The 11915-nt window shown below is 38.6% G+C and overlaps 1 protein-coding gene across 1 annotated transcript; it reads right to left on the bottom strand.

The window, feature by feature from the left end:
* Positions 1–10602: 10602 nt before the first annotated feature.
* On the bottom strand, positions 10603–11212 carry LOC122668231 (ran guanine nucleotide release factor-like). Its single transcript, XM_043864820.1, has 4 exons — positions 11130–11212; positions 10987–11022; positions 10732–10869; positions 10603–10617 (listed from the first exon to the last, which is right to left on the bottom strand). Exons 1-4 carry the CDS (start codon positions 11202–11204, stop codon positions 10603–10605), a joined length of 264 nt encoding a protein of 87 aa, XP_043720755.1. The 5' UTR covers positions 11205–11212.
* Between the last annotated feature and the right edge of the window lie 703 nt (positions 11213–11915).

Genomic DNA, 11915 nt, shown 5'->3' with positions numbered 1-11915 from the left:
GACGGTAATTTCACATATTCCTGTGCCTTGGCATAGGCTCCACATGACCATACAACCTTCTTTTCCCAGTTAATTAATGCTTATTTTATGTTTCTAGAAAAAAAAAAAAGAAAAGATAATCAACCTTTTGATGACCGGTTAGTTTGTCTTAACCTTTGCTTGGATTAGCATTTATTCCAACCCATCGTGTATTACAAATCTTCTCTGCCCAATTCAGCCTACCAAACACAACTTGACCTGACTCATCGCCATGATTTCTCCCTTATTAAGATCGTTTTGTTCCGAGAAGTAAAAAGAGATGGATCCCATTGTAAAACTCTTATCTAGTTGTGTTTGTTTCCTGTGGGGTATTGTACTGTCCATGCCCGGACACAGAAAGGGGCGAAATGATCATTCCAACCTCATGAAAGGCATAAATGACTGCTTACTTGATGTTTCCGTGCATACTCTCCTACAAAGACACATCCCCTTTGAAGATATATAGTTTGGAAAAAAGAACTTTATTCAAGAGCGTGGCTCTTACACTCAGACACATGGACGGGTCAAATGATCACTCCACCTCAATGAAAAGTGGATATCCCGCCCCTGTTGATGCTTCGACTCGTACTCTCATTGGCCCAGACAAGAAATCTCCACGGATTTAGTTTTTGAGGAGAGCTAATTGTACTACTTGATGAGAACTCACGTACGTACAATGTCTCTTCAAGAGTCAAGACTCTAAAGTAGAAAAAGTACTATAAAGATAAAACTTTTTCTTGTTTAAGCTTTAAAAGTTTAAAACAGCAAAACCAGCAGCACTGGACCCCAAAACCATGTGCCTTCAAATTTCCTTTCCCACCAAACAAAATCCTGCCTAAATTAAGCCAACAAAACCCCAAAACCAAGTGTATCTTTAACCATTCTTCATTTGTTCCTATTAGTTTCTTCTTCTTGTCTTTTCCAATGATTAGAGCTTTCTTAATTCTGATTAGAAAAGAACTTAAAAACACACCTTCTAATTGTCTTTTATAAGCACCTTATAAAAGGATACACTCTTTTATTAGTTTACCCTTAATATTGTTTTAGTTTGTTACTTAAACTAATGTTTATAATTTAGTATGGTATCCGAAATCCGCATTATGCGCCTTAATTTCAGCTTTACTATTTTAAGGTAGTTGTTAACTTGAAAAAATGATGATCATATCACATGTGCCCTAGCTAACCATGTCGATCACATTAACATAGTTAAAAGTGATATTAATTCAATCACGTAATTACACTCTTAATAATTGGGATATAATCCCTCCCACCCCTTCCTTCAACCCCATAATTCTGCCAAGAACCAGAAGTAATGGTTGAAGGACAAGAATCCCAGATTCATGGTCAATCAGTTTAGTTAGACTTAAAACCTAATAAAAAGTAATACATGTTTTGATCCTAATTATAATGAAGCAACATGGCAAGTTGAAGCATGGGGGTTGGTATCTTTGTCAGTTCTCAAATCCACATCAATGGCAGGTAGAGTCCTATAGATTCTGCAGAAAAGCCTAAGGCAGTAGAGGAGGGAGGAGGACTATAATAAGCTAATGTGTTGACAAAAGAGAGGACCCTTGTGTGTTCCAGCTAAATATTCTTCTTTTCCTCCTAAGAATTCAATTAGACCTAACCAAATTAAACGAATATTTTGCATGGTTGTTGAAACTTTAGCTCTTATATATTTTCTTTATCAAAGAAAAACATAAAAAACTTTAGCTCTTGGGTTGGAATCTTGTATTTGAAATTTCAAACGCGTCTTGGAATGGGGATCTATTTGAGAACGATCATTAAGAAAAAAATGTAAGGATTTTGATTTCTGCATTGAACCAATATATTAGAATAGTTTATATAGTCATGAATCAATTCAGGTCCACTGACTTTTGATTGATTTAACATTTTTTGGATTTGATCGGAACAGTGGAGAAGTAGGAAGACTTTGGCCATCTTGTTTCAACCACTATGTAACAAAACCCCTCATTTCGGTCTTGAAATTGTGTCGTTGTTGACCCCACTCCTTGTTCTTTTAAAGAAACCCTCCACTTCAATTGGTACTTTTTCACGAAAAGCAAACATGAGATAATAAATCCGATGTTTTGCTACCTCGAAGACAAGTAGGCTAAGTACTTTATAGATAAATCATTTCCTCTATTCTATTTTTCGTTCTTCACTTTGAGTGTCTCACTTTTTTCATTGTTAATTGAACTAACTCAATAGAGACATATTCACCTCCTAAATCAGATTTGAAGACCTTGATCTTATGTTCAAACTTCTAATAAGTCTGTACATCTTCGCAAGCGCAACCCTTTTGCTTACAAAGCAGCTCGATTTAGCTCAGCTCTCCACTTTCGCTTGATGCGGCAATAGCTAATAGGTAATGCTTGTTAACAAGGCTTTGTTAAGACAAAAGGCAAGAGGTGGAATACAATACACCTGCAAAACTACGTTCCTTGGTTGGTCAGATCCACTAGAGAATTGTAAGTTTTTTCGAACTAGAGAGCAAGATCAATAACCACCAACAGCAAATGCAGATTCAAATCCATAACTGGATAATAAATGGACCCACAGTTGAAGCACCCATTGGGAACCTAGGTACACTAGCATCCTCTCTCTCTCTCTCTCTCACAAATAACTTCACCGACCTTTTTAAGTATGAAACTGTTTTGCCACATCTCATTGGTGCACTCCCCTATGTTGCTTGCTCATAGAACACTTAAATGTTCTCGATCGAAAGATATTTAATGCAAGAGTAATTGGATTCGGCTCATCTCCAATGCATCGTACGGCGTGTGGTGCACATCGTGCGACTAGGGAGCTCCAATCCACACGGCCGCATACATCCTGGTGAATTGGCATGTGGATCAAGGCCTCCCCAGCCACACGATGTGCGCTGCACACGGTGTCATGCGGGCGAGGAGCTCAATCCAGAGTAATTTTATCATTTCACACATAAATTCAGAATTTGCAAAAAAAGTAAGAGTGTGTTTGGTTGCTTACATCTGTAGTTGTTACATCTACAGGCTCATGAATCTTGATTTTTTTGACACTTTGGTTGGCAAAATTGATTTATATCCTAAGATGCAGCATTTTACACTAAATATCTGAATCTTGAGATTAAACCCTATCATATAAAACGGCTAATATCTTCAAATGCAAGAAAAAATCGTGAAATCAGAGGCATATCATTGAACAAGGCCGAAAGGAGAAGAACGAAGGAAAACGAGGGAGACAAACTGCTCGGAGAAGTTGAAGGACAACAAAGGAGGGAACTGCTCTGGTGAGTTCATGGCTTACATTGCACAAATATTTATCTCTTTCTCTCTCTCTCTCTCTCACAGTCTCGCTTTCTCTGTTTTTAGGGTTTCTGGTGTTCTATCGAAGGAGAACGAAGGAGAACGAAGGTGGAAAATTCTGAATCAACGTGCAAGAAGAGTTTCTGGTGTTCGATCAGAGATATCAGGTAATTTTTATAGGTCTTTTGAATCTGTGTGGGATGATCTCTCGCTTCCTCTGCATATGGGCATTTGTGAACCCTAGATTCTTCCAGCTTCATCTTCTCTATTTTTTTTCTTCTCCTAGTCTGCTCATTGGCTCCATTGATGGCAAGCTGGCACTCCTCCCTGAAGCCCTTTCTCTCCCCCATCTCCTACCTGCATTTTTTTTTATTCTTCTCATCTTCCTTCCCTTCTCTGTTGGTTGAGTTTTTTTTTTTTTTTCTTCTCCTTCTACTGCATTTTTTTTATTCTTCTCATATTCGTTCCCTTCTCTGTTGGAATCTCATGCCATCATAGGACCCCTGAATGATTTTAATTAAATAACAAAAATTGAAGGTGAAAAGATATCGGAAGTGTATTTGAAAATCAGTATCAGATTTTAAGGGGTGAACAAAAAATGAAAGAGATTTTGCAGAAAATTATTCGCTGCACCTGGAAAGAACACGAAGGAGAAGCGACTCAACTTCGCTGCAATCAATCAGTATCAGATTTTTTTTTCCTGCATTTTTTTTTATTCTTCTCATCTTCCTTCCCTTCTCTGTTGGATATTTTTCTCTTTTTTTGTTTCTTCTCCTTCTGCTGCATTTATTTTTTTTATTCTTCTCATATTCGTTCCTTATTCTCAAATATTTTCCTAGGTTTTAGTATTTTTTAAAAATTAGATTCCACTTCTTTGTCTGTGAACTCGGGTAGCAGCAAAATTTCGAAGAACATACGCAGCCTTTTTTTTCCTTCCCATGTGCAAGCTCCTATCTTTACATTGAAGCATAGAGATTCCAGATCTAATTGCATATACTAAACAGCTGGTTGCTTTTCATGGCCTCAGTAAAAGTTCTAGAATAGCTTTTGTTTAAACGTGTGACCCCTCATTGATATATGCCTCCACAAGTTTTATATTATACTTTTACATTTTCTGTGGAGCTGGTATGCTAAGTTTGCTAACAATTGAAAGTTGATAATGGAGAAATTGGTGAAAAGAAAACGAGTGAAGTGCAATAGGAATGCTCTTATGCTTTGTTTCACTAAAAATGGAAAAGAAAAACTAGAAAAAAAAAAATAGGGAACAAGAAAACCAGCTAGCTTATTTAGTTCTCTCCAAACACTCACCATTTTCCACAGCAATAAAATGAACTGAAGCAGCAAGACTATGAAGTAAAGTAGGCTGAGAACTCCATGAACAAGCAGCCACACCTTCGATTGCATAACGACTACCTGTGAATCAGTCTGGATGGATACGCAGTTGACCGGGTTGATGGGGGAGGGATGGGGATTGGGGTTGGGCTGTAGATCTCTCACAAAAGAAAATGCTCTCTACATGTAGGACTATGAGACAGGGTCAGACTCCTTGAAAATCAAAACATTGTCTTTAATTTGAGGACTGTGAGACAGAGTGAGACTCTTTAGAATGGTTGTATATTCTTGCCATTATGTGGTGCTTGACTTCCCAGTTTCGACATGTACACTCCCCCCCCCCCCCAACACACACACACACACAAAAGAAAATGCTCTCTACATGATTGATCCCTACCTTTTAATAGTCATTAGAGGGACAGCTGTCTTGAGCTGAATTTAATCATTTATCAATGCTCGTATTGGGAATGGTTTTGGATTCTTATGTGTCATAAATGTGTCATATTTTTGTTCTCTTATCATCCTCCAACCAGTCCAATATGAAGGACATCCACCAATAGGAGTTCTAATGCAAACAGTGAGTTTTGCATGAGGAAGTCCAACAAGCCTTGATTTGACCGTATCAAAAACCGGTTGCAATCATTTACAATCAGTTGTGTTCTTGGTTGTTAATATATTAGGGTGTTAGTTCTGAGTTCTAGTGTCTTTACATTTTGATTTGTAGATATACATATACATGGAAACTGTACATGAGACTGATGAGGCCTACCAAAAGCGCAAGAAAAAAAATACTTGTATTAGCAACTGTTGTTGCTGTTCTAGGGCGGAGTATTATAAAAGAACGTATTTGGTTAGACAACCATATCGTGATGAGCGAAACCGTGGCTATGTTGAGACACAAAGAATCATAGCGGTATGTGACACCACATGTCGAAACATTACAAGAATGAGCAGAAGAGCATTTTTTAATTTAAGTAAAATGATGCGAGAGAGGGGCCTTCTACAAGAGAGCAGATCAGTGCAAGTGGAGGAGCAGCTGGTAATTTTTTTACAAACAATTGGCCACAACCTTAAGAACCGTAAGGTTCTACATGATTTAGGTCGTTCAGGCGAGACTGTCAGTTGATACTTCAATATTGTGCTGGGTGCAACAATTAAATTGGCTCCAATTTTATTGAAGCCTCCAACTAGAAGAATTCATGATCGAATATCAGGTAGTAGTAGGTTCTACCCATTCTTCAAGGATTGCATTTGCGCTATTGATGGTTCACATGTCCCAGCGTGGGTTTCAGTAGATAAACATAAAACATTTTGCGATAAGAAGGGAAATATATCTCAGAATATATTAGCTGCCTGTGATTTTGACACGAGGTTTACTTACATATTATTTGGTTGGGAAGGATCAACATCAGATTCTAGAGTATTATATGAAGCCCTTCGCAGAAATGGAGAAACAAAGATGGTGGTCCCTCCAGGTAAATACTATCTTGTTGATGCTGGGTTTGCAAATCAGAGGGGGTTCCTGAGGCCATACCGTAATGTTCGGTATCATCTAAACGAGTGGAGAAACTCTAATATGCGTCCAACTGATAAAAAGGAATTGTTTAACTTGCGTCATTCTTCGCTACGCAATGTAATTGAACGTGTCTTTTCTCTGTTAAAGTCACGATTCAAGATATTAAAAAATCAGGTAGAATATCCTTTTAAGACGTAAGCAATGATTGTAGTAGCAAGTGTTCTTTTTCACAATCATATTCTTACTCAAAATACTCTTGAAGAAGAAGAGTTTTTAGAAAACAAGAGCAGCGATGATGAATCTTCTAGTAGCAGTGATGAAACATATGAGGAAGAAGATGATGATGATGAAACCCAACTCGTTTCGGTGTTTCGACCAAATTGAAACCACTGAAACTTCGAAAACATTGCCTGTTTTTTTTTTGGTTTCGTTTTGATGTTTCAATGGGCAAATGGCCACGGTTGGCTCCAAAACTTTAGGGGAAGGTTGTTTTAGACTTAATAAACACATTTAAATCTACAAATTGTTAAAAAAAAAAAAAAAAAACAATTTGCGACCTTGGTTGGCAGTAAACGTCGAACACCTATGAAATATTGTCTATTCTACACATTGTTTGAGTGCTATGAGACATAACTAGCAAATAAAACAAGTAAATTATGAAATAATGGATAAAGCCACATAATACTGAATTATTATTTAAGAAATAGTTAACGACGTAAATTAGAAACTACAAAATATAGTGAACAATACATATAACATAGGCACCCAAGTAGAGTGAACAGTACATATGTCATAGACACCCTAGTCTTCCATGTCCCAAAAATAGAATATTGGGACTCTGTGACTTGTCTACTGATATGAACTATGACATGCTGGATTGAGTCCACTAATGGTCCGATGGAGCCGACGTGCATTGTCCTCTGTCTACATAACATATGCATGCCACGAGATAGTGTAAGAGAATAAACGAAAGTAGTCCTCCACAGCTGCTTGTAAATGGTTTCATCTACATATTGCAAGTAACCTATCCTAGGGTATAAGTCACCGTAATTTGAAGAACCAATCATTGAGCCACTTTTATAAGATGGGAATGGATGCATGTACGGCTGGTGGGCTGGGTAAGAGAACAAGTTGTCGACAAAGGACGATCCAATATGTCCTTGCGACTATGAGTGGGCGTCATACTCAAAATTGGGAATGGATGAAGAAGATGCACGCTCCCCAATGCCCATACTCATCCCTCCCAAAGTGATAGACAAGCTATCAATGTCCATATAGTCAGCCTGCTCATCTGCTCCAAACCCACGACAATGCCCTCTTGTGTAGCCTGCACAAGTGGTTGGACGTGCTCAATGGTCCGTATCCTATGTGGCATGATCAAACTGGGTCTCCCAAGTAAGCAACAAATGATCTCTTTGTAGTGATGTGGCAACCCCCAACAGTGTATTCCAGTAGTATGGAGTGGTGATGTGGTAAAAAAGCAAGATTCAAGCAATTTTTCCGTTCTCCATGTCGAAACAAACAAAACAATATAGTCTCTATCAAAGTTTCGAAGTGAACTCGCGAGACAGTTCCTTTTTATATAAGGCTTTGTATCATTTCAGCGAGATGGTACAAAGAGTACCGAAATCACGCCAAAATTTCGGTCGAGACTATGCATGTCCTATATTTCGTATATAGTTTCATTTTGAGCAGGTCGAAATCACCGAATTTCAAAATTTTGGCGAAATTGCACCCAGTTTTAAACTATGGATATTTTTTATTAGCTTTCAGCCCACACATATACCTAATTTCTGCAAACAACAATAAATTTTTTGCCATTCTTTTCCCCACTTGGGGAGAACAAACTAAATTCTCCTAATGCAGACCTGAAGACCTACAAGCGTAAGAAGTCCAGGAAGAACCAGGCCTAACGTCGTCCAGTTCTGGTTTTAAGTTAGTTAGGTTCGGTTCTTGAACTGGTGGTTCATTAGTTCAATTTAAGTTGCTATCTTATCTTCTTTTAGAGTTTAAAAAGGATGGGACTACTTGTACGGTGGTTCACTAGTTTGTCTACAATTTGTTTTTCAATTGCTTTATAAATAAAAGACAGGGTGGTGAAGTATACAGATTTATGTTCTCTTGGTTGTGGTGAAGCAGTGACCTGCCTAGTGGTGATTCAAGGTGTCAATTGGTGGTGAAACCAATCAGACCTTGTGGAGGGTACCCAAGTTGCAGCTCTTTCATTCTTCTATCCTCTTCTTATCAACTCCATCCAAATTACAACAGTTGTGCTGCTAGATCCTGCAACAAAACCAGCAGCTCCCACAACATATCTCTCCTATTCTCTTTGGGATTTTTGGTAACAGATTCTACAAAGGTCTGATTTTGCATTTTGATGTCACAAATCTCATTTGGTCAGTACACTAAACACATCCCTGTTATCAAGTTCTGATTTTGCTCGTTGAATGCTATAATCCTAATCTAAGTTGGAGTCTATACTTTCTATTTTGGATGGATATTCAAGAAACAGTGAGTTTCTGTTAATCTGGTTTCAGTGGTGATAACATAATTGATAGTTCTGATATACGAACCTGAAACCTGATCGTTGAAAAGATCAGTAGATTAGTCAAACTTGAGGTTTCCTACTCCAACTAGGAATTGTCTGATTCAGCAGATCCGACACTTGGATCTTACTGATCTTTCAGCACTTATCCGAATCCTAAAGAGGACCACTCCAACACCATCCAGAATCCGGATCAGCTACCCACATGGGGAGGGTGGGGACAGATCTGACCCCTCCCGTCCCCATGTGGGTAGCAGATCTGAACTCCATCATCCAACCTTCTGCCTTCTGGATTTGCTTAGTTATTTTTCTCCTAAATTTTGGAATCTCTCTATTTTTGTGATCCTGTTCTGTTGGTACTGGTTTTGTATATCAGAATCACATTAAGGCGCAACAGTAAGGTTGCTCCATTGCAACCTAGTGGTCGTGGGTTCAAGTCAGAGACAGCCTCGCAATGAAGCGGGGGTAAGGCTGCGTACATTATGACCCTCCCTAGACCCCGCACTGACAGGAGCCTTGTGCACTGGGTACGCCCTTTAACCACATTAAGCTCCCCAACTTCTATCGTGGGTGGCTTGAATGATCATCCCCTGTGAAAAAGTCTGCTGAGATTTTGGTCGGAGGGACCTTAGAGAATCAGACCTTTATTTTTTTTTAGTAGTTTCTATTCCAGGGAGCAAACGAAGCAATTACAGAATCCTTCTTTTGCCTTCTATATGTAATCAAAGGATGCCTAGCTTTGTTTCTAGCAAGTCATTAGGATGGGCTCACCAAAGGGTCAATCACATCATCACTAGTATCTTTTGTGGTACTAGACAGTGCCACAATAGCCAAGTAAAAGACCCCCTAAATATTAGGCCATGCCACTTTGCCCTTAAGATGGTTGTGCTATTGTAATTTGTATTTTAGAATTCTATTTATAGATAAAATTATGTTGCCTATCGAAAAAAAATTGGCACTGTCACTAAAGTCTTCATAGTCTAGTCTCCAAAAGCAAGAGCACAAACGAAACACTGAATCTGTTGCCTCTAACTTCAATGCAATTCACCGGCAGACAAAATATTCTCTGAGGGCATCTTCTTCCTCCCTGTCAGCTTCCTCCTTGCTTCTTTCAACGTTAAATGAAAGGCACATCTAGTGCTCATTCCAGATTTCCTAACTTAAGAGCCATGTCCAGCAATTGTACATGCATGCTCCATAAAGCTTTGCAGTGATCAAGCTTATAAAAGAAAAATATATGTTACAGGACAGAAGACAGCAGTATTCTAAACAATTTAATGACTAGAGTTGGCCAATTGTGCTTTATCCAACTAATAACAACAAAAAATGTAATAAGTATGAAGTAAACTTAATGTTTTAGTTAACAACCTGGAAATAGTAACAAACCTCAATGTAGGTGGACTATTCAAATGCAACACTAAACTCAAATTACTAAACCAAATAAAAGCTCAATCCTTAAAAGACTGAAACCCACACAGACCTGTCTCTGACAAGACTGAAAATGGTCCTCTAAATGAGGGAACGGCAAGGTGACATGAAAAAACCCTACTTAAGGCCGTCCTATAAACATTGAGGCAAAAACCTCCAAAAAGAGAAAATTGCCATTATTAAATCCCCCCTTCACAAGCCTCTTAAAATAAATTTTGGTTACTGATTCAATGAATTCATGGGTTCAAATTTGCTACCACCGCATGCAACTGATGGCACACATAGCTGGGATCCCACCTACACAGTGGGAGCCACCCCTGAATGGTGCGGGCTCCCCCCTGCATCACTTGGATCCAATCACAAGTCACCCCATAATGCATGGTTCTATCACTCCCCTTGCAGATTTAAGCAATGCAAGAATAGTATAACCTTTATGGTCAGATAGTGTTGTGCATTATATGCATGTAAAACATCTTTCACACATGATTGGTCTGATTATTCAAAAAATGGAGATAAACCGTAACATCTTCTGAGAGAACGACAATGTTGAGCTAATTGACTGTCCACATCCTTTTATGCAATCAAAAGACAGGTATAAGACTTACCATGCTTCGTTCCGCATCATGTTCAGTGGCAAGGTCTTGAAGAAACCAGGCAATGCTTCTATTATCTTGCACATCATGCTTGAAATCTAGAAGCTCAAATATCATGCTCTCGTCACGAGCAGGATCTACAAAAACCTCCTTTAACCAAGAAAAATATATTTCACCAATCCCAATTTAAAAGCATTAGAACCAAACAGCCACAGTTAGACAAACATAAACTGCCCCTGTAAAGCACACAAATTACTGTAAACAAACCTGATGATCAGGAACTTCACGAATATTGCTCACATCCTACAAATCCAAACCAAAATCAGCTCACAACTTTCCGAATTCTGAATAGCAATTTTGAACACATTTGGTAGCCCGTATAGGTTTATGTAAAGAGAACAACGCCTGACCTGGAATCTAAGAGGAAATGCACTAGATATCGCCTCACCAAACAAAGGGCGCTCAACATAGTCGTCCCCAAGCATGATAGAGCTACTCCTCTTTCCATCCCAACAAAGCAGAGACAAATCTCAAGTTAGACAAGCAAATATATAGAGCATTGCAAGTGAACAGCCTAGCAATTAATAGTATTTCCACTCTCTATCTCAACTGTTTGATTTCCAAACAACACTAAAATTGACAAACAATATTAGTTTATTCTATCCTTAAATACAAGTAAAAAACCCAATAAATATCGAGCATGAACCACAAACAATATAGACTGAAATTAACCCGTGTATAGGATCAACTAACGAAAATCCATAATCAAGCATCGAAAATTATAATAATGAACCCAAAAAGAAAGAGGGAGTACTAACTGATCAAAGCGCAAGTCCAACATCGTTATCGAATCAAGATATGAGATAATAAAAGAAACGAAAAGAACTTAAGACAAAGCGGGGAAGGGAAATCTTTGGAATTACACGGGCGTTGGACAAAACTCCCGAATCGAAAGTACCAATGATGCCCTCAGAAACATAAATATGACAAGATCCATCCTTCCGATTCATATATAGCTTTTTTTCCCTACTAGTCTCTGCCCGTTATTCTGTTCTTGAACAATGGCTTGGTTTGTAGGACTTTTGCAGTGGCCGAATCGAACGCTGCCAAGTATAAATTGATGTTACCTGCCAGACTTCCCTTCTCGCGGTTGCCATGACTGACGATCCCTCCTGGCTTGAGCCCTTCTACTGTAC

This window comes from Telopea speciosissima, chromosome 7 (assembly GCF_018873765.1).
Source record: "Telopea speciosissima isolate NSW1024214 ecotype Mountain lineage chromosome 7, Tspe_v1, whole genome shotgun sequence".
NCBI classification, from domain to species: Eukaryota; Viridiplantae; Streptophyta; class Magnoliopsida; order Proteales; family Proteaceae; genus Telopea; species Telopea speciosissima.
The sequence above is the reverse complement of the archived record's forward strand: the minus strand, read 5'-3'. Positions and strand labels throughout refer to the sequence as shown.